Source organism: Mytilus californianus, unplaced genomic scaffold, assembly GCF_021869535.1.
Source record: "Mytilus californianus isolate M0D057914Y unplaced genomic scaffold, xbMytCali1.0.p SCAF_12, whole genome shotgun sequence".
NCBI lineage: Eukaryota > Metazoa > Mollusca > Bivalvia > Mytilida > Mytilidae > Mytilus > Mytilus californianus.
The window spans coordinates 61,808,336-61,833,466 of NW_026262604.1; the positions used below are offsets into that span (position 1 = coordinate 61,808,336).

The window sequence follows — 25,131 nt, forward strand, 5'->3', positions numbered from 1 at the left end:
ATTTTCTTGGCGCAGCCTTTTATAGCTAGCTTTACGGTATGTGTTTTGCTCATCTCATTGTTTAAGCCGTACGGTAACCTATAATTGCTTACTTCCACTTCATTTGAACTCTGGTGAATAGTTGTCTCATTTAATTTGCAATCATACCACCTCTCCTTTTTTTATATATCATATCAAAAACGTATTTCTTCATTTGGTTATGATTGTATCGCAATCTATACATCTAACAACAATGGTATGATAAAGACGTGAAGAAGATAAATTGAGCTTGAAGGCCAATTACAGTAAACAAACAATGTCCTCTACCATATTGGATACTCAGAGAAAATTAATAGATACTCCGACTTTGATCGTTCGTACATGAGAACAACGCACACATTATTAAAGACAAATTACACATCGGAAGAATTCATTGAGTTAACATGGGATTAGTTTAGATATGGAAATATCAGATTTGATTAAAGACCATAGTTCTGAACTTGTAAAATCTACAGAAGCTTGTCATCAACCGAAGTTATATTGTCTTCATACTTTTTTGTTTAACACATAAAGACAATGTTTTGAATTATTGCAAAGTCTGAAGAAAGAAAAATCAAAAAGACACTAAGAAAAAAATGTTGTCACAAAGTTAAAATGATTTATGACCATCCCTTTAAGATTGGTATTTACACTGTAAAGTAACAAGAAGTATAAAATGATTAAACAATTTTTTTTTCCAAGAGGTTATTTGAAAAACTTTGAAAAACTTTGATATAAGACTTTCATAAAATTGTTTTTTTTCTGACTGGAATTAATACCGAATAGAATTATTATTTTTTTTTATTCTATTTGAATATTTTATGATTTAATGTCTTTTTAATAAGACACAATTTTGAAATCTTTTTCATTACATTATCTGTTAGTAGTTTTGAGATCACAGTACACTTCAATTCTTTATTAACCAAATGTTTTACAACATATAGGTACACCAATAATATCCGGTTGATGTTCACTGCATACATGTCTCATTGGAAATGATACCACATCTCATTAGCTGACTATATTTTATGGAGTTTTCTCATCGTTGAAGGACGTACGGTAACCTATAATTGCTTATATTCACATCATTTGAACTCTGATGGATAATTGTCTCATTGGCAATCATATCATATGTCCTCACTTTTATATATACAAGCAAAATATTTACAAAGCACTTCTGCAATAACAATATGGAATAGATATGATCAATATATATAGAATGGATTTCTATTTAAGTGAAATTGCATGATATCTCGTGCAGAAATTAATATGGACACAATAGTAATTGGTCAATTTCTGAGAAAATTGAAGATTTACATGTAAGTGACAGCCCTTATTATATCATCCATGGGAATATGACATCGACTATTGACAATAATGTAAAGATAAGAATAAATAAACATGGAGGCCTGGAATGATTGCCATAAGCAGACTTTTATAAACAGTCTTGTAACGTTTGTGTCTTGACTTCATTGGTTAGGTGCTTTACTTCCAACAACCGTCTAATGCCTGACTCATAAACGGAAACTTTTGTAAATGTATTTAAATTCTCGGAGTAAATTTTCAAGTTTTGTCATAAAAACGATGCTGCTGCCATTTTTTGTTTGTTTTTGTTCATGATTAAATTAATGACGAATTTGCGATCAAAGTAAAACTAATAAAAAAAAATGTTCATTCGATTCTAGATTTTAAATAATAAGTCGCCATGAACGTTTAGAGAATATGGTTAGAAATTAGAAAATAACCACAAAATAGGCGAGTGACATTTTTCAAGAAGACGCTTAGTTAACGACTTTAATGCACCCACCTAACATACGGCTATATTGTACATCATTCGAAAGCTTATTACCTGTAATTTCTATTTTGCCCGGTCGTCAATAATTCGTACGGTGCAATTTTTGTTAAATCAAGGTTAAAGGTCAAATATGAATATTCCAAAATTTTGCTAGAATTAAACAAAATGCCCTTTTCTGGTACCTGTATGATATTTTTCATCTAAACATTGTCTGAATCTTATAAAACAAAATACCATAATTCCAAATCAAATGCAAACTAAAATGTTAGTTGCGCAATATTTTAAATTACATAAAATTGCATTTCTTAAAAAAAATTCCAAAAATGATAAAATTGCACTCAAAGCTAAATAATTCTTCAGGTATAAATATCTATATGTCAAAAATATACATAATTTATCGTTTATAGGCCGAGAGAATTTTTGCATCATTGTAAACTTTAATTAATATGATATAGGTCTAGATGCAGCCTTCCAATGAAACTTTTGCAGTTGCCCTATAAAAACACCATCTACAAATATGGATCATTTGGCTTTTCTTTGGCTAGATAATATAGTAAATATCGGAAGAAAATGATTAACCATATTCGAATAGGGGTATGAAAGTGCTTTAATGAATAAACAAGGTATATATAGTAAAAATGTGTTTCCGATGTCGAAAGACGAAGTTTATTCTCAATCAATAATCAAATGAATACTGTTCGCACAATGCGCCTTTTCAATCACAAATCCGGCTGATTCTTTTAAATGTTAGCTCATCATTACATATGTTATTAGTTGTTTTACTAAATATGACAGAAAATTAATATTGTGGAAGATTGAATATATTCTTACTGAGCAAATGCATTTACCACAGATGTTAGGTAGTGTTCGCACATTTCGGTGTAGTGTTTCAAAGAGTGTAGTTTGTTTGTCCGACTTTTTTGCTTGCTCATGGTGTTATCTGTTTTTTGAAATTGAAAACCAGCTAGATCAGATATCTATGTAAGATATAAACCTTGCGTCCCTACGTCGGTTTGTCTTTAAAGTGCACATACATGTATGTAGATTGTACATGAAGGGATTTTTTTCATGATAAAAAATAGTTAAATAGTAAGCAAATCAAATGTGCCATTACATCTCATAATCTTACCTTAACACAATCTAATTACTATATAGATCTCTGATTTTGTTATCCTCATTTGAGAACATGCGAGTTGCAACAGATCTTAATTTTAAACAGATTGTTTTAACCCATGTTATTTACACTTATGCATACCACTTGGTATGGTTTTTTTTCACGTCAACTAATATCACTTATTATTGATATGAAACCTATGCACGAAAAAATTATGACTATAGTTTTAGACTGCCTCATTCTTATATAAGCCAATGTATAAGCAATGCGTGACAGATGATCTACTAAAAAATTAAATGACAAAAATACCGTACTTCAAGGGAAATTCAGAACTGAAAGTCCTTTATAAAATGGCAAAATTAAAAGCTCAAACACATATAACGAAAATGGAAAGCAACTGCCATATTCCTGACTTGATACTACATTTTGTTGCGTATAAAATGGTGCATTAAATCTGGCTTTATAACAAGCACAACCTATCACTTGTATGAAACGGCGCTCTTGTTTTCTGATGTCTTAAATGAGAATATTCTGTGGTACAGTTACAATAAGATTTAAATGCAAAACCATAGGCAATTGAATTTAGAATAGAATTGGTTTAAATGCATATTTATATAATCAGTTTTTATTAAGAAAATTTACTTGCAACATGTAGTTGTAGTAATTTACAACATCTACATCAAAACTGCTTTGTTTGATTAGAGGTTGACTACTTTAACAAAAGGCCATTGATGATGATTGGTTGAATTTTTGTGTGACACCTACAAAGTAATTTCGTCATTCATACTAATAAATATAATTAAAGTATATTTGACGGGGATTGTCAGCTTTCTGCTGAAGGTCGGTTGATCTCTCTGAGCACTCCGGCTTCCGCCTCCAATATAAACTGATCGCCACAAAATACTGTGTAATTATGATGAAGATATATGAGGTCTGGAGCTGGCATGTCAGTAATCTGCTGTAGTCCTTTGTTAATTTATGTATCACCGTCACTTTGTTAATTTCATCAGTTACCTATTCTAACATCGGACTCGGACTTATTTTTAACTGAGTTTTACTGTGCGTATTGCTGTGTGTTTGTTTATTCTTCATTTGCTAGAGGTAAAGAGGATGGTTGAGATCTCACAAAACATGTTTAACCCCTCCGCATTTTTGCGCCTGTCCTAAGTCAGGAGCCTCTGGGCTTTGTTAATCTTAATATTTAATTTTATATGTTTCGGAGTTTAGTGTGGCGTCCGTTTTCACTAAACTAGTACACATTTTTGTTCAGGGGCCAGCTTAAGACTGATTCCGGGTACATAATTTTTTCGCTGTGTTGAAGACCCATTGGTGGCCTTGGTCTGTTTTCTGCTTTTTTGTCGGGTTGTTGTCTCGTTAACACATTCCCCATTTCCATTATCAATTTGATTTAGTAGCCAGTAGTGCCGAAAGTGGAGTTAAACAATCAATCATTCATCTTTACACTACAGTGTAATATTTTAACTACTAGTACTCAGGAAGTGAAAGTGTACTTATAGCGAACTGCTAGAATTTTCAAATAAAAAATAGATTTGCAGTATGTGTCAATGTATTTCAAGAAATTAATTAGCTTTAAAAGATTGGTACATACAAATTTTATTAACATAGAACAGCAAAAAAGCTATCTTTTTGCAGATGATGGTATAACTGCACGAGTTGTTATAATTGGCTGTTTAATTATCATGAAAGGTAATTGTAGTAATTTGATGATGTCAAAACCTTCCTAAACACTAAATAGAATATGTTATTTGGTTCTATGGTGAATTACAAATGAATAACAGAGAAAAATTTTGGTTTCAACGCAATTTTATCATTTTTACTGGAATTTCTGGAAAAGGCGCTATTTATTAAAAATCCGTCACTAATATTTTAAAGTGCGTTTGATAAGTGACTGTTAACATCTGTTCTAACAGATTTTCATATTTCCATACAAAATATTATTGTTCAGAAGACAGAGTATGCAAAAATGCTGACATCTTGTAAAATTAGAAAGTATGCGACCTTGACCTTTCATCGTGATTTCACGGACATTGCACCGTACGAATATTTGACGACCGGGCAAAAAAGATAGGGCAGATGATATGCTTTCGAATGGTATATCATTTAGCCGTATGTTAGGTGGGTGCATTAAAAATATGATTTTATGGTTAATATCACTCGTCTAAAACGTCATTTTATACACTTATGTTTGATGTGTTAAACTACGGATAAGTTTGTTGTCTTATATGTGTTGAAAGTTTTAGCTATAGATAGTATAGAATACAATTTAATTAATTTTATAAAAATATGAGGTAAATAATTTGTTTGTGAAGGACTTATTCCCAGCGGATACGATGAGGATAGGTAGGAGTTAGCTAACACTAGTAAGCTTTCTATATATAAATATTAGACGTAGTGTTGTTCATGTTGAACTTATTTCGTAATTTTTTCACTACATTCAGTTTGACATTTTACTTCAATAATGGTATAATATTCATAGTGTTGTTTGTCAATTTTAGGAAACAGATTGAACTAAATAATGAGAATACAATCAGGATAAAAGGAATTATCAAAACATATTGGGTTACAGTATAAAAGACCACATCGACCACCAACTTCCGATAAAACGGACTTACAAACAAAGACAAAAAGCAAAAGACAAAATATTGTCGATGCAGATCAATGTGGACCCAAACATTTTGGGATATTAAAACAGTTTTAATGTTACTTGTTATTTATTTTCGGTTGTTTAAACTTACGATTTCATTTTGTACTACTAAATATGTATTGAACAAATTTTGTTCAAACAAATTCAAGTGCCCGATAAGCACTGTGTGTTTTTGATTGTCTAAAATTATATGAAAACCCAATGTGTAGTGAAAGTAGCTAATTAAAACCCATAGGTTTCGACCTAACACAAAATAGGAGTTTACCATAATATTGACTCCCGACTTTTTCACATCAAAGCTAGCCTCGATGTGACCTGTATTATTAGCTCATCGTTTCAAGTGATTGCTTTCATTATGATTTTAAAATGTAACTGTTTACCATTCCCTGAGGCCAGAGCATCATATGTCACTCGTTCTTCCAGTAAAGTCGCTTTAATCCTTCACGTACTGGTGATATTTTTTTCACTCTAATGAATTCGTCGATCCCAGGAGCTATCCGATTACATTTAACCTGTTACACTATCAACACAGGCCAAGATGAATTTAATGTAATAGTAAAAAGATAATGGAGAATTTATTAATTAGTCACTACTAATAAGATACTGAACTTTATTTAAGGTACTAAAACATTCCGAGTATAAATAAAAAGAGATTTAGAAGACAGGCCAAGAGGACGCGACCCAACAACACAAAAGCAATAGACATATAAGATCACAAAAACAATAGGACAAGGTTATCTGCAAAGTAATAATCATAAGCAGAACACAGAAGGAAAACTACCAAAGGCACTGAGAGAGAAGAAAGACCCAGAAAAAATTATAATTATAGACAACATAGAACAGCCAAACACAGTTACAGACAGTACAACAATCAGAAAAGAGCTAACAAAAATCAAAGCACTTGAAGATCAAATAGAAGAGGCGTATAGCCTACCAAAAGGGGGAATAGCTATCCACCTGAAAGACCAGAAAACAAGGGACAAAATAATTAATTCGTGGCCAATAAACACATCAGTATTTGGTGAAAAGTCTGTAGCACACAAACGAAGATCTATAAACCACAGAACAAGCTCTTGTTACTTACATAATATTCCTGTCCATCTATCAGAGGAAAATCTATCAGTAGATCTGTCACACCTTTACAAAATTAAAGAAGTGAAAAGAAAAAAGTACAGAGACACTGGGAAACTTATGCCAGTAGTAAAAGTAACCTTTGCTGACCACGAGGACGAAAAAAAAGCTATCGTCTCCAAAGGATACTGCCATCCCGGCACAACAACATATTCCAAATTTCAAGCAGAACAACCTGTCAAAGTCGTGAGGTGTTACAATTGCAACAAATTTGGACACATTGGCAAGCGCTGTCTAAATCTAGCTACATGTTCAAACTGTGGTAAAGAAAATTGCAAGATAAAAGACTGCAAAAACACCCCGTGTTGCGTAAACTGTGGGAACATACACCCGGCAACATCAACAAGGTGTAAAAAATACCTTGAAATAATCAACAAGAGGAGACTCTACAGCATACTGAATACACAGAATGAAACTCCTCTTCCTGAATGCACAGGCCATTAGTACGGCTTACGTACAACTTGTACATATTGTAAATAGTTATGATGTAGATATTGTTTGTTTAAATGAAACCCACCAAGAGGAGAATAAAAAATTAACATTTTTAGACTGGCAAGTGTTTGACAAACCACGTAAAGGAAGAAAAGGCGGGGGCGTGGCTATTTGCATCAACACTCACAAAACCAACTTCACAGTCACTAAATTCACAGACTTCGAAGACACAAACTATGAAAGCGTAGCAGCTACCATACACACAGATAACAACATCATATTCAATCTGCTAGTACCCTACATTCCACCAGAAGAAACAAAACAACTTGAAGAATTAACAACCAAAGTTCAAAAGGTACAACAAGACAACAAGCATGAATTGATTATAATGGGAGACCTTAATGCTAAAAGCTTAGAATGGAACAATGACAAGACAAACAAGGCAGGGGAAATAATTGAAAACTTCCTGACCAAAACAGACATGCTGTGTGTAAATGATGGCCAGCCTACAAGACGGAATACCAAAAGTGTCATTGATCTAGTAATTATAACACCCAGCACAAAAAATAAAGTACAAAACTGCTCAACATTAGCCCACGAAAACGTACGATCTGACCATATATGCATACTAACAGAACTTGATGTATGCAAAAAGGAACAAAACAACACATCAAAAAGGAAAGTATGGCAAATTAACAAAGTAGACTGGAATAAATGGAAAGAACAGGCTGAAAAGAACATGGAAGAATGGCTACTGAATAATCCAAGCAATGACAATGTAGACGAAGTATATCAATCACTTAAAGCGGCTATTGACAAAACAATGCAGGAAGTTATTTGCCAAAAAGAGATGAAAGATAAAAAATCAACTAAACCTCCATGGTGGAATTATGATGTTAACCAAGCAAAGAAAAACTTAAACTATAAACAAAGGCAATATAGGAAGAGAAACATCCCACAAAACAAAGAAGCCCTTGTTACAGCAGAAGTAAAGTTTGAAAATGAAAAGGAGAAAGCTATGAATGATTGGAGTGAACGCTTAGTAGACCAGATCAATACATCCAGAAATTCAAAAGAGGTATGGACTACTTATAAGAAATTGACCAAAAAGAAAGATTGCAACACCATCCTACCATTAATAGAACAAGACGAACCACCAGCCTTTTCAAATCAAGAAAAATGTAAAATTTTGCAAAAAACATTTTTTGAGGGTAAACATCTAAAGACCGATGAATTTGACGAAGAGTTCTACAAACAGACTCAAGAGGAATACAAAAGAATATGTGAACTGGAGAAAAGATTGACAAAAAGAGAACATAAACTGGACTATGAGGTTACGACGGACGAAGTTGAAGCAGCAATATACCTACTAGAAATAGGTAAATCACCTGGAGCTGACAGCCACTTCCCAGAACTATTTAAGTTTGCAGGAGAAAACCTCATAGAAGCAATACGAACTATGGTGAACCTCACACTAAAACATGGCCGGTTACCACAGGAATGGAAGACAGCAAACATCAAATTCCTGAGGAAACAAGGGAAAACCAACTACTACTCACCATCATCATACCGCCCTATAAGTCTAACCAGTGTCATGTGCAAAATTACCGAAAAAATTGTTCTTAACAGGCTGGCAGCGTTCATAGAAGGAATGAAGCTTATAGAAGAAAAACAAGAAGGATTCAGGAAAAAACACTCAACATCAAACTGCCTTATCAGATTTATCCAAAACACGATAGAAAAATTCAATAAAGGAGAAATCACCCTTGCATGTCTTATTGACCTAGAAAAGGCATATGATTCAATCTGGCGAGAGGGACTATTAGTGAAATTACACCATCTGGGTATTAGAGGAAAAACATGGGCCTGGATTAAAGACTTCCTAAATAACAGAATGGCAAGATGCACCTTTGAAAACTATGTAGGCGAAGAATTTGAAACAAAGATAGGGCTGCCACAAGGATCAGTTCTTGCTCCCACATTATTCAACATCTTTATCAACGACCTACTGGGAGATATTCTAGGAGACTACACAAAATTTGCTGATGATGGAACACCCTGGCAAACAGCTAAACCAGACCAGATAATAGAACTAAAGGATAGAATGAAGGATGACATCACAAAAGCAGTGAAATGGACTCAGAAATGGAGAGTAAACATCAACCTGGACAAAACTGAAATATGCATCTTCTCAAAAAAGACAATCGATGAAGAGGACAAACGTATTCTGATTCAAGGTAAAGAACTCAAATACAGCTCGACACCAAAGCTCCTTGGAATCATTATGGACGAGAAAATGACCTTTAGCAAACACATAGATGCCATTGAAAAAAGAGCAAACAGGAATTTAACTATTCTGAGAGAAGTGAGACAGATTAGCAAAGTAAAGACAGAAAAGCTATTACAATTATATTACAGTCTAGTTAGATCAGTCATGGAATACTGTAGCCCAGCATGGCAAATAGCAGATCCAAAAGACCTGCAAAAACTTGACAGAGTACAGAGAAAAGCACTAATCCTATGCATGGATATGCCTACAACATCTGGCAGAGAAGCACTAGAAGTCGAAACAGGAGTTATGCCAATAGACCTTAGGCTAGAACAAATAGCCATAAAAGAGATAGCAAAGATTAAATCCAAATCTGCACAGGAACCCATCAAACAGCAACTTGTGAGGTATGAAGATCAGGACACCTATGACAAGTACCCAACACCGATGGGCAAAGCACTAAGCCAAGCAGCAGAAATGGACAAACAGACGAAGATTAACATCAATCTCATAGAACCTGAGTTTACCTACAGACTGGGAGAAACTCAAATGACCCAATCAAAACCTTCATATTGGAGTCGACTAGGCAACTCAAAATCAAGGACAAGTGAGCAACAAGAACTTTGCCAGGAAACCATTAACCAACTCATGGGAGATTGCGCACAAGAACAAGCAATATCGTTCACAGATGGATCATGCTTAGGGAACCCAGGACCCTGTGGAGCAGGAGCAATTATTTATGCTGAACACATTAAACCTGCTGCAAGACTACACAGACCTGTGGCACAAAGAGGATCCATCCTCCTGGCGGAACTCATAGCGATTCTCATGGTCCTTGAATACTGCATTACAGAAAATATGTACAACACAATACAAAAAATCAAAATTTTCTCTGACAGTCAAAGCGCCGTGGGATTACTAACACTGAACTGGGCCCCAAATAGCTACATCTCCGTAATAAGAGAAATAAAAGAAAACATTGAGCATCTTAGGCAAAAAGCACTAAATGTAATCATATCATGGACACCAGGACATGCCAATATAGCTGGCAATGACGAGGCTGACATCCTTGCAAAAACAGCAGCACAGGACGCAAAAGAACTACCACCGGAAAATAACGTCATAACACTACAGGACGTCAAACAGGCAGCCTATAAAAGTACAGGAGAAAAATGGCAGAGAAGATGGGAAATATCTGAGAGAGGCAGGGACCTTTACGAAAAAATACCAACTACGAAACACTCAATTATGCATGATTTTCCCACTAAAAGACATTTCAGTATATTCGCCCAACTAAGAACTGGCTATACAGAACTCAACTACTACAAGAACCGAGTAGGCCAAACCAACGGCATAGAATCATGCAACTGTGGAGCACCTGAAACACCTCACCATTTCCTTCTGGAGTGTCCCTGCTATGAGAACGAACGAGCAGATATGTTACAACAAATATCCAAAGAGGTCGGGATCAGAAACCTGAATTTAGCTACTATGCTAACGAGACTAGACGGCGAGAACACCGAAGAGACAAAAGCCAAACTACAAACAGTGGCACATTACATTGACAGAACAGGCAGATTTGATACTGCTGTTCCTCAATCCCAATCTTAACCAGCGCATACTAAATTAAAGCACAGAGAAGAAAATACGCCGAGAAAAACGCACCAAAGAGAAAACCTGCACATTGGGAAAATTCGTGCCAACAGGCCTTAAGATTGAGGATTGAGGATAAGAGCTTATTTTGTCACATATCTTTATGAGGGTCTGTATGGGTTTTATAGAATAGAAAATAATGGACCAATACTACAAAATTGAACATTTAAAAAAAAAATCCAAAACAAATATCTGTATCATATACCCAAGCGCCTGTGGACTTACAACCAAAATTATTATCAGATTTCTAACAGTATTAAGTGACAAACCACATAACGTCAAAATGCTTTACTAAAAATTCGTATCTTAAAGACAAGGCAAACCCTATATTTTGAAACTATTTCTAAAATAAAAGAATTTAAAAATAGTTCTTCATATCAATTAAAAAAAATTAAAGGTATCGTTATTATATACAACAAGTACAACGTATACTTCTGACAAGGCTAACGAACTTTCGACAACCGTAGTATTGACAATGAACGTATAATTACGCGTTATGTAGTGCAATTCAAAATAACAACGTGTCAACTTTGTGATTTTTCTAAGACCCCGAGATTCGTTCCTTTGACGACAGCAGTTATCTGTACATCACTTGTGAAGTAATACATCGTCTTGTTAAATCGATAGTTTTCTATGGGGAAGACAGTTAAATTGTATCTTGCAACAAATTCGAAATCAAATGTTTGGGTTTTTTTTACTTTTTTTTTTAACAAATAAAAGAGACATTTCTTTTAAAAGATTAATGGCTGCTTAATGTCAACGGCAGCAAGTATAAATTTTAAGAATGCAATTGAAATAAAATAAATGTTAACTACTATAATTATATATGATGACAAGTTATGTCAACCAAGCAGTACATTATTACCATTAACACACCGGATTTCCCAGCGAAAAAGGATCACAATAAAGTTTCAATAGTTTTTCCTGCGAAAAGCACCAAAAAAACCCAATCCAGATTGAAAGGGTCATAATAAAGGCTTTACGGTCATTTGTTACAATGTATGATGATGTGTATTGAAAAGCATGAAGGATTATAGAAAACACTTGTGAGACGACATTAGCTAAATGTCAAACTATTGATCCATAATCTTTCTGCATGTATATGTATATTTAAGATATTGTAACAAAATTATAGAGTTCTTGTTGTATCATTCACCTGCAAGAGAAGTACCTGGCGTATGCACTTTAACGATTGTAGACCATTTTATAATGGATCCATTATTTAATTTAGTTGTTTTGTGAATGGCGTTCTAAGTTGTATGTGTCATCCATACTTACGCCAGAAATTATAGGTCTGTTTCCTGCCTTCCTACCAACCGTTCATGCTCCTGCCAACCCTAACATATTTTAAACTCCATAAAAATCAAATCATTTTTGGTTCAGCATCGCTGAATTTTAAAACGTTTCCCTAAATAGCTTACGTAAAATCTTTTAAAAAAAGAAATAATTTTACCTACTTACCTACATTATTTTTCGTTCGGCCAGGAAACAGGAAACTAGTATATATAAAGTTTTTATGCCTTCGAAAACAAACATTGGGAGCAAAACAAATCTAACCAGAACATAGGTAAAAAAAAAAGATAACTCGATGCCTGGATTAATCTGCTGTAGATATGATATACATGTACCATGCACAGACTATGTTCACTTAAACTTTACTATCGCTATTCTGGGCTGGTATTCTGACATAAATGCCAATTTCATTAAAATCATCTAAAGAATATATATATATTTATGTTACCGCAATTCGACTGAAGGATATAATTGAAGAAAAATTCAATGGGGGGTATATCAACTGTGATCACTAGCCTGTAAAATATAAGGTTGATAGTGTGAACTCAGTTTGTGGCGAGTCGTATTCAACTCCGATCTGAATTGACATGGATTTCAGTCTTTCTGCCGAAGGTCGATGGTTTACTCTTGATATTCCGACTTCCTCCACCCATAAAGACCTAGTTCGCTTAAAGTGGCGTTAAATGCCAACAAAGAAATCGTGCTGTAAATGAAATACTGTAGATGGACAAATAGGACATATAATTATGTACATTTGAATATGAAAACTTAGAGTTGCAATGTTAAAATTGCTAAATAGCTTATGGTACAATGTTGTTGTTGGAGCCAAATTTCAAGTCAAATGTCCTAAAAATGGAGTTAATTATTTTTTTAACTGGAACTGTTGCTGGATAAGTAGCTTTGTAATATGCAAAAGAGGGTGGTGTTGTACTAGATTTTCGTACAATTTTAAGAGCCAAGTCCTACAAAAATATAAAGACATAAATGTAAAAAAATATCCGTCTTACCTTTTGGATCAAAATGGCCTTTGTCCCGCCCATTATACCCTTTTTCATACTATGTGAATCATCGGGAACGTGCACTTTTAACAATCCATTTGGTTTCAAATTTTTAATTTCATGTTTCTCATCGTTTTTAATTTCATGTTTTTCATCCTTTGAAGATGCAGATGAATCTGTTGATTTTTTCGGTGAAAATTTGCCACTATTTCCGAATCGTTCACCACCTTTTCCACCACACCTCGAAATCAAATGTAAATCCCTGTGGCTTAAATCAGGTTCACTTCGGAGCAATTGTGCTCTACGTTCATTAGCCGTATTATCTTTACTTTCGGTTGACAGCTTGTAATCACTTACGGTTTTTTCGTCAAATCCTACGATCTGGTCACCAAGTGAATATGACGAGCCTTCCGTAGCAGTCAAATACACATCAAACGCACTACATGACGTCATAGGTGTATTGTATAACGTCGAATCGAGTGTTGTAGCAAGAGACAGGGTCTCTGTATGGGACCGTATTAAATCTTGCTGAGAAGCTACTTCGCTGTTTTTTTCGGTACCAGTAAATTCCTCACTCATGTTACTTATTCCTTCTTCTGCCATGTCGTAAGCAATCTGGATATTTATTTCATTTTGTTGTTGTTCCGTTCCATCTGAATGATTATCTAACACCGTTCCATCTGAATGATTCTCTAAAACATTTCCACATGCATGTTTTAGTAAATTTTCTTCCTTTTTACTCCGAATCATTTTGAATCAATTATGTCTTATTTGGAACCAATCAAGCGGACCGAAAAACCATAGTTCATACTGCGATGACGTTACATCATTTTACGCAAGTATTCTGCTCACCATTATGTTTGAAACGTTTATTCTGATTTAATCTATCTATTGAATTCCAATATTATTTGAAAACAATGACGAAAATGAACCTCGTTATGTTGGTATCTTTAATTGTATGAAATGATTATGACTTAGGTTTTTTGAAATAATGCTTTAATTTATTTCTTTTCAAACAGATCAGAATGTCCTCATAAAATCGTTTTATTCGATTTTTAAATAACAAAAATACTTTCAATATCCGTTTGTGGAGCTACAGAAGCTTAAAATATTAATAACCTACTAGAAAATCGGTGCACAATATCCGACGATTTTAATCTGTTATAGATTTGAAACTTTTATTATCTAAACGCATTCATTGATTCAGCTAAATTAGAGAAACAATATTTCAATTGTCAGTAAATGCAAATATCCGCTAGTAGTATATGTATGAAAGTGCTGAAAATGACGTCATTTAAAAAGCTTGACGGGTATGATAGTTAATCCAGTCTTTAAACCACACCAAACCACTGATTGTTTAGTATTGGTATTTAATTGAATTACTCGTTGTGGATATTCCAACACGTCAGTTGTTTTTATTTGTACACATTAGTATTGATTGTTCCTGAAATGAAACAGAATTACATTATTAAATAAAAACATTAGATAATAAAAGATATATTGCGATAAGCGATATCAGGAGCACTGAAGCAGCATTTAAGCTGGTACCATGGTTTAATCCAATTATTTATTAATGTCTTGATGAACCTGGAAGTATCCAAACGTTAAAAATTCAGCAAGTCATGTGTGATCTTGGCAAGGTTTCTCAATTTGTTAAAAAAATATTGTATACAGATTAATTCCTTATTGTGATGGCTTTGAAAATATTTGTTATGACGTGCAAGAAGGTCCGGACGTCGCACATATGCTTATATATATATATATATATATTTCTAATCTATGATTTGATTTTGAACTGAATATCGCGTTAGAAGTTTTTTGAATAGCAAATATAAAATATTGTGATAGTTACGAAGAGATGGTATAATCAACCATAAAGGTATCCAGAATTTTTTTTAAATGGAAGTCAAATGTTTATTATATTTAAAAAAACAATTAGATCAGACCAAACGTTTATTTCAGACAAATCACGGTACAAAAGGGGAAAGACAGCAATTAACAACCGGAAATTCAATAAAAACGACACACAATCGCAAAAATAAAAACCAAACCCAAACAACATAAGGACAAACAGCAATTCACTAGTCACTACAAAGAAAATAAAAGATTGAGCAAAACAAACCCTACCAAAAAATGAGACTTAACTCATGTGCTCCGGAAGGTTAAGTAGTTCCTGCTCCACTGGTTTCGTCTGTTGTATTAAGTATTGCAAGTACAATTGAATATTTATCGCATTCGGAGCAAAACAAAATTATTCAAATAGATCCTTGCTTAGAAAATTCGAATTGTTTTAGATAATTACGTGATAAAAAAATGCCAGCATACTTTTATTGCCAAATCGGTTAACCCCACAACAATGTCATATATGACAATATATAATTATAAGCATCAAAGAAACAATTTTGTCATAATGTTGCTCGAGATTATGACATTGTCATTTCATGTAGCAGTGTGAAATGACACCACAAAAGAATTAAATATAATTATGTAAAAATAAGGAGATGTGGTATGATTACCAATGAGACAACTATCCACCAAAGTTCAAATGAACTTGATGTAAGTAATTATAGGCAACTGTACGGCCTTCAACAATGAGAAAAAAAAACCATACCGTATGGTCGGCTATAAAAGGCCCCGACATGAAACATATGAAACAATTATATTTATTTGAGAACGATAGAAATGGACGTTATTAACGCAAGTGTTAATACCAAATGATGAAGTCTAAAACGTCTTATCCAATCTTGAAAACTTGTGAAAAGATAAATTGAGTCACCCAAAGATCTGCATTAAAAACAAGATTTGTCCGAAGACAACCCCTAGCAAGGTTGTGACTTTGGACAAGTAAATTTAGATGCGGCGTGATTGAATTAGTTAACACTGCAACCTTTTTTAAAATTTGATCAGTGGGATACTATGGATGATACATACAATTACAGAGGTTAAAGAAACAATATCATTACCTTGTCAATTAATGCAAAGTTTTCACTAAGCCTTTTTACTGCAATCAGGTACAATATTGTCAAATGCTTTGATGCAGTTACTCACAGGGGCGTATCAAGGGTTCTGGGGGAAAGTGTGATTCTAATTGTCCATAACGTGTATATTTCTGCCAGCGTGGAGAGTTGAACATTTATTTTGATGATTTTATGGAAAAACTTATATTATCCAATCCAAGTTGAGACGTACGCCCTCTACGCATCTTCTTTTAATCCCCTAATGCTTACTATATAATTTTAAGGGATTCCCTGTTTATTAATCTGGACACCAGTATAACAAATTCTCATTTATTCGTTATAATTGACAATCCGACTTCAAACGAGAGAAATAAATTAAAAACTCCAATGGAATTGATGTATCAAATTAATTGTCCTTTGACCTCCTATATTTTTCAAATGTATTGATCATTTGCTATTAAGATATCCCAAAGGAATTTCAAGCAAAATCTGATTGAAAATAAACATGCCATTTTGAATAAACTTTATAGTTATAATGTGAACAAGAGGGAGTTGTTGAGCACTCACAAACATCGTTTAACGTCGTATTCTACATATGTGCATGTCCTAAGTCAGAAGCCTGTAATTCGGTAGTTGTCGTTGGTCGTTTTCCGTCATATTTGCTCTTCGTTAATTGTTTTTGTAATAAATTAGGCCTTTAGTTTTCTCGTTTAATTGTTTAACATTTTGTCATGACGGGGCCATTTATAAATGACAATACGGTGTGGGTTTTGTTCATAGTTGAAGGCAATACGGTTATCTATAGTTGCTTACATCTACATCATATGAACTCTGGTGGATAGTTGTCTCATTGACAATTATACCAGATTTCCTTATTTGTTTAAAGTGGTAAATTTCGTTCATTACCTTAAACATTACATTATTTGGTATTTCTTTCCTTTACATCGATCACGCAGCAGGATGAACAGATGAACATAATATTTTGCTGTGGACTAACTAATACCTACTCTTTTCTTATGATGGACGAAAAGCGATGCAGTTTTCTTGCGAGTTTACTAAAACTCAATGTAACTTAGTGTCTCAACTTGAAATATTAAATACGTTTATCAAATACACAAACACCCTCCATTAGGTCCTAGTTCATTCAGGCGAACCTATTTATCAGACCTGTCCTTATATTATCTTAAACTATGAAATGCATTACTTATCCACTACATAATCTAATTATCAAATTTCTCATCACAAATTTCTACTACTGTCATGTGGGAATATAACCACTAATTCATAGCTCCATTGCCTGCCTTCTATGTAAAATTCTGCCTTTCGTTTTAACTTTATAAAAGAAGTGACATTCGTTCCATGTCAAAACAATACCTTAACCTGGCTTTTGCTGAAAGGTTCAATAAACACGTACCTTTAATTGCTTATACGAGCATACTGGTTCTAACAAGTTAGAAAGTGCAAAAACAGGTACTTCTAATGTGTGAAAAAGGGAACATATGGCCTTTTACTTCAATTTCATCCCCAATTATTTGATCAGTGAAATTAAATCATTCAGCAAAAGTTTCCACAGTGATTCAATATCTTGTTTTCATTTCATACCAAAATTACCAACAGTTTAAATATTTTTAACGTTAAAACTACAGGCATGCGTATAATCTATTTTGTTTGAAATATGTACTACTTTCATATGTGTTCTCTCTGACCGAGTCTCAATTAGTGGTTCTATACCTGTTACTTTTCAGACACGTCAGTATGAATGTTTATCATATGTTTTAAAAAATTATTTATGTATACAGACTTTGAAAATAATCAAATTTTAATAGACCCCAACTTGTGTGTCTGCATAATACTAAGTTTGCAGAAGAAATATCTGTAAATTGGAATATTAAAAATAAAAACATGAACACCTAGTCTAGTTCTTATTCGGTCTTTTTAGATTGTCATTTCCGTTTATCTACTTAGGACAGAAAAAGTGTAAGCCTTTTTTGACTTCGTCATATTATCCGCGCATTAATGTGTGAATAGAATAGAAAAACTGTAAATTGAATACGAAACTAAGCATGATTGATAAGTTCTTGTTAAGTTTATTAAGCTGGTCGTCTCAGTTTAATATAGAAGGATATAATAAAAAGTAAGCTTATTTCAATTTTATCCTATTATCTGAGCACTGATGTGTGTGAATAATGAAAAAAAAACTGCAATTTGAACTAAGGCTAATTAATAAATGATTGCTTAATGTCTCAATTTAATTTAAAAAGACATAATTAAAAGTAAGCTCTTTTCAATTTTGTCATATTTATCTGCCCATTAATTTACACGTTTAAGTAATTGACTTGTTTACGTTGTCGTCGATTTACCAACTTTTACATCGTTAGAATCTCAAATGATGCGATAACTTAATTAATAAACTAATCATGGTTAAATTTACTGAGATGGATCATAAACTAAGCAAAACTAATTACAGACATGTTTTATCAACAGAGTAGATCAATCAATTAATAGTTATTTGAACCTTTTAAAGCCTGAAGCTGTGTGTTTATTTATTCATTTCGTCTTTCAGTGACTAGTGCTAATTAAGCTTCGTAAACCTATTAAGGTAACCTTGACCTAAGCAATAAAGTGTCAATGCTTTTTAATTTGTAATTGAATGTTGATGTAATATTTATGCTGCTTTGGTCAGACTGATAATTAGTTATAACAGAACATGTATTCCCACGAGAAAAATTCAAATTGAAAGATAGATTTTCAAACATAAGAGTTTGTGAATACCTCATGCACATTTTAGAGATATTTTTTATTATAACTCCAGGAGTCATGAAGTCGAATCAAGATGAAATATGTCATGTAATATAATTTTGTGTATATGCAAATTTAATTTCTTGGGTGTGCTCAACTGGGTTTTATGTGCTAGCCAGAGGAAATTTAACACAAAAATGAATTCGTTTACAGTATGTTCTATATATACCTTTTAAAGCACGACGTGCAATTTATTTTTCATAGTTGTTTTGGGACAGTGTTATGAAACTGGTCATAACTCTATCGACAAATTAATCTTATTATAAGTTGTTTTTGTTATTAGCCCCAATAAACGTGTATCTTTTTTCGAAACATTTTACAGTTACTTCCAATTTCGAAGAGCTTGTGTTAACTATCATGACTTTATCAACAAATCTTAATTGTTGTAATCGAAAATACTCTAGGTATATTCAAACCATGTTGGTATTATTACCAAAGCAGTTAAATGATTGTTTAAAAGCCGCAATCACAAATGCACTCCAAAACTATTCAAGTAAGGCGAGTTTCAGACTGAAGTTATTCTTCACCCCCCCCCCAATAAAAAGACACTAAAAAAAGTTAATTTAACTATAAAGCTCAAATGAGAAGTTATAATTTCATTCATGCATTGAATTATTACGAATAAACCAGTATATAACAGAATAGAGAACAATGGGCCAAGATTATTGCAAAATTGGCAAAAAAATAAAAAATGGAGAAAAATAGGTCCCAAAAAAAATAAAGAATACAGAAAAATTGCCAAAAAAATAGAAATAAAGAAATGAATACCTTCATTCAGACCCTAACTTATCATACCTTCGTAAATTTTACGGACTTCATCACGAATTGGTTGACCGTTATGGAATATCTGTTTCACAGATGACAACGAATATGTTTTAATTGTCGCAACTACGATCCCGTCCCCTTTTCCTCGAACGTGACCTACCGAATTAGACTTATCACCGGGTTTGTACTAACACGAGCAACACGACGGGTGCCACATGTGGAGCAGGATCTGCTTACCCTTCCGGAGCACCTGAAAGTACCCACAGCTTTTGGTGGATTTCGTGTTGCTCAGTCTTTAGTTTTCTATGTTGTGTTTTGTGTACTGTTGTTTGTGTGTTTGTGTGGTAGTGTTTTTCTTTTTTGGCCATGGCATTGTCAGTTTATTTTCGATTTATGAATTTGGATGTCCCTTTGGTATCTTTCGCTTATCTTTTATGTTTATCATATCGAAACATTCAGCTTTATAAGCACAACAGCGATAGAAGATTGTCAATTGTAGAACGCACCGTATAAGAGATAATAAACTTCTCATGTAAATGTAAATATTTCGATTAGCTCTCGTTTAGAATTTAATTGTCAATAGTATTTTGTTTAAAGTTTTTTTTCCATTTGGGATTGCCTTACATTTTATTGCTGCAATTAAACTATTCCATCTGCAGTAAATCGTGAAATAAGGGGCACTTAGATAGAAATTGAAAGACATTACTCAGAAAGTACACAATCATTTGGTAACACTTTAATCGGATACAGATACCGTCATAAATAAAACAGATAAGAGAAAAAAATAGAAAACGAACTAAAAATTTCAGTATGTTACCGCACGACTCCAATGACCTGAAGGAAGAAAATAAAAAGAAAATAAACATCCAATAAAACTTTAGAAACATTCAAGTACATCAGCGACAATAAACACTAACAGTTTTTTTTATTTTAAATGGATTTATTCAAATCATGCGAATGGTTATTAGCTTAATCATTTTACTAGCGATGCCTAACTGCTATTGACTCTGAAGACAATTGTTGAGCCAAGAAGAAATATTTTAACTATGCTTCGGCAGTACATGTCGTGCAATTGTTGTAATATAGAATTTATTTTCCTATTTATGGAAAAAGGTGGTCATGATTTGTTAAACTTGCATAAACGTAGTCTCAAAATCTGTCAAAAAGTAGTAGAAATTACTTGTACTTTGGGTCCTAAATACTCTTCAATTCTGAACTTTATTTGACCTTTTTCACTGTTTTTATTCTTGCGTCACTGATGAGTCTTATGTAGCAAAAACGCGCGTCTTGCGTATTCATGGTGAGTTTATGTATGCTTGTGTGAATAGATACAAGCATATCATATATGAGCATAGAACATAAACGTTTTCATCAAATATGATGCCTTTTTAAGCAAATCAACAGAGATATTAGGAGTACCATATAAATTCAATCAGCAGATAATAAATCAATGATGGGAATACCGAAACCTTGTTTTAGTTTGATAAATAACGTATTGAATTTGTTTTTCAAATTGAGTACTATATAAAAATAAGAACTCTCCATCAGAGAACAAATGACGTAGCTAGCAACGATAAGTCCCCGTAGTTATACCTTTTACGTCATATTGACTTGTTCCTGCAATGTAAAATAGCAGTTGGGCCAAGCACTAGTTATGAAAACAATGCCATGTTCTAATTAAACATGGGGAACATGTGGATGATGTTTCGTTTCAATTAATCTTACAATATCTGTTGTTTAAGACAGACAACTAGATACCATAAACATACAATGTATACATAGGCCAGAGTCGGAGCTTGATTTGCTATATGATATAAAAACTAAACTGACAAAAAAAGGTCATTTATTTAAAAGTTCATATTTAATATGAAATAATAATACATAATTAATACGAAATTACATCAACGAATATCATATCAATTGAATACAATGACAAAGAATAGCAAAGATGGGGAGAAAAATCTGCCCCACAAATAAACATATATACATATCTACTTCAAAAGATAAAATTAAGGGAGATATGTTGGTGGGAATTTTAACAAATTGTTTGATAAGAATCACAAGTTAACACATCAAATGCTGATGATAAAATTGCCATCCAGACCGCCGATCTTTTCAAGAATCCTGGCTGTTTAAAACGAAAATAGTAATATTAGATATTCATCATCGATGATCTGGTTTTTTTTTCAGTATAAAAGAGAACAAACCATTTTTATTTTCTGATGGTAAAATACATTCATAAATCTAAATGTTTAAAGAGTATAATGACGGATTTTAATCATAAAAACTTCTTTATTCCGACTTTGAAACACAACCAATGTAGTTTCGTTTAATGACTACTGTAGCATTTATTTCAACGATAAATAGAACTGTAAGAAGACAAAACAGGCGAACGCAAACTGAGACTACTATTATTGCGAGCCTCAAATCATGCAAACTTGTTGTCATCCTTGGAAATCAACCGATAATTCTCAGTATCAGATAGAGCTAGTCCACAGCATTGAAATTATCGACCAGTGAAGATACAATGGATTCTTAATATGAATAAGTTTAAACGAAATATCTTTGTTGCTATGTATTCTGGTGGTCTTACATATTCATATCCGGTACCTTCAAATCATGTTTTGTAACTCTAAATCACATCATCGTAATTTTGCAGCGATTACCTTTTTATTATGATGATTACGCTATAATGTCGCTGTGTAAAACGTATCTATATGTTACAACTTTTCATAATACATTTGTAGTCCTGAAACGTACAAATATTATACCAACACCTGTCGGTCTCACGATGATGATGAAATGTCCTTATATATTTTGTACAGATCTCCTTATAATTCAAAAAGACTAAGCTTTCCTTATAATTCAACAGGACAAAAATTTCCTTATAAATCAACACATCCTAGCGAAAACAACAATAAGCAATATACAATCAAGTGGCGATAATATGGTAAAGAAAACATATCTAAAGGTATTACATTTATATAATTTGCCAAAAATGGAAGCTTTACTTACCTTGCGAAGTGTAAAAAATTAAGTGGCTCCTAATCATATTAAGATGTCGCACTAACGCGGTTGTTTTCATACCATTTGAGAGTTTGCTTAAGCGGAATTGGTGGCATTGTTAAAGGTTTGCCATGTATCATGTGTATTTTCCGATTAAAATGAATACAATTCTTTCACATCATGCTCTGTGCTCAGTTTAACAGTTAATTTAGTAGATATTATATTTGTCAATACAATCTTTCAAAAAAGTATATATATATGCAAGTGTTCCCATTTTAATCTTGAAATTGCTAGTTTTCTAACATGTTTTCAGCATACTAATCAAAATGGTTTTCTATTTAACACTTTCATAGGTCTTATACGAGTGGGACAGTGTTTAAAATTGTTCTATTATAATCAAAGTATTTTTTTTATTTGAATATTTTAATTGAGATTTTAACATGCGTTATGCTTTTTAAAAAAATTTACGAATTGCTAACGCTTTGGGTTGTAATTTAATGCAATCGATGTATTCTGTGTTCAAATTGCCAATAAACCATAGTCGAATTTTTCCGAAATTGCAGACCTCCGTAGAATGGAGAACTGACAAAAATTATGAATGCATCGAACTACTACCATTATAAAATCAAATACATGACAATTGACATATGATCTTTTTTTTTCAAAACCAATAGATTTTTCAATAGAAACAAGAATGTGTCCATAGTACACGGATGTCCCACTCGGACTGTCATTTTCTATGTTCAGTGAACCGTGAAATATATATTTTTTTTAAAATGTCAATTGATTAACATGTAGAACAGGTAAATAACATCCATTTAAATAAAAAGTTGGAATTCTCTTAGATCATCTTCTCTATTATTTCTATAATACGAACACGTACGCAGAGTATTATACAAAGTAATAACAATTAAAAAAATGAGGAAGTAAATTACATACCTGTATATGATCAAAGCATGTAGTCACACGGGAAATTGCTTTCATGCATTTTAATCTCGGGTTTTGTTATTGATTTTTCAAATCATGGTTTCTGATGCAAATATTTTTGCAGGTAGGAGCAACAATAGTACTGTATATTGAAAGGTCATCAACGATATCAGGCTTATAATCATTGGTATATTAAAACGCTCGTTCGTTTACATAAGACTCATCAATCATGCTCGGACTAAAACATGATTGAAGGCTCAATCAAATACAAATGGTAAGTTCATTAAAAACAGAAAACTCAGAAAAGTTTGCAAAACACGAAAGCTTAAACAAAAACAAATGAAAGAGAGTACAATCAAGATTATTAGAGATAGGATACACCATTAATACTTCTGATGTCTAATAATATAAATTGTATTTGTATGAGCTTACAAAAATAAAAGTAAAATTCGACGTCGATTTATTTTTTTCTATTTTGAAGCTAATGGAATACATTACATACTTTCTTTCAAATTACGCCTGATGTTTGTATTCTACACAATCATGTATTTAGTATATATATTTGTTTAGGGGCCAGCTGATGGACGCCTCCGGGTGCGGGAATTTCTCGCTGCATTGAAGACCTGTTGGTGGCCTTCTGCTGTTGTCTGTTCTGTGGTCGGGTTGTTGTCTCTTTGACACATTCCCCATTTCCATTCTCAATTTTTTTCACAAGTAAATGTCTTGTTGTATAATTTCCAGCCAACTTTATAAACTGTTGCTGAAATAAAAAGCTGTGACTTTTCACTCGAATATTTCGACTGGAAACACTTTCATGTCTAAACTGATTACTTGATCACACGTAAATCCGTTCCAAATAAGCAATCATTTTAAAGTGTTTACATATACCCATTAGATAATATTTAGATTATGAACTATATTGATGTTACTGTTCTATCGAATAGAATTACGTAACAAGACATCTTCCATAGGAATAGTATTACTTCAAAGTTTAAACTAGTGTGCGACAGTGAAGGTCATCCATAGACATTGTACTAGAGATTTACAATAACTGTCACACCCGGAGTTTGTATAAAAGTATGACTACAAATCATACAGGTACGATATGAGGGTGATCTCAACATAATGTGTACGCTAAATAATATTATCGTGCTCAATCTGTACGTGCTGATAGGGCAAACCCATTTATCAAATTAAAGGAATTTTTTGTCGTTTTTTTGATAAAGGAGAGAAAAGGCGTTTTCCGTTACGATCGCTTACATATATGTTGAGAATATTAAAACTTTCACAACAACCATTTTTATTAAAC

General features: G+C 33.0%; 1 protein-coding gene across 2 annotated transcripts in view; it reads right to left on the reverse strand.

Annotated features, from left to right (window-relative positions):
* Positions 1-14,355, reverse strand: part of LOC127722151 (potassium voltage-gated channel subfamily H member 7-like) — a 194,527-nt gene extending 180,172 nt beyond the window's left edge. The window contains exon 1 of one of the 2 annotated variants that reach the window (XM_052229007.1): positions 13,378-14,355. In XM_052229007.1, coding sequence (XP_052084967.1) covers positions 13,378-14,118 — 741 coding nt within the window. In that variant the 5' untranslated portion in view covers positions 14,119-14,355. The remainder of the gene's footprint in view (positions 1-13,377) is intronic. The other variant, XM_052229008.1, reaches the window with a different exon arrangement.
* Positions 14,356-25,131: the final 10,776 nt, after the last annotated feature.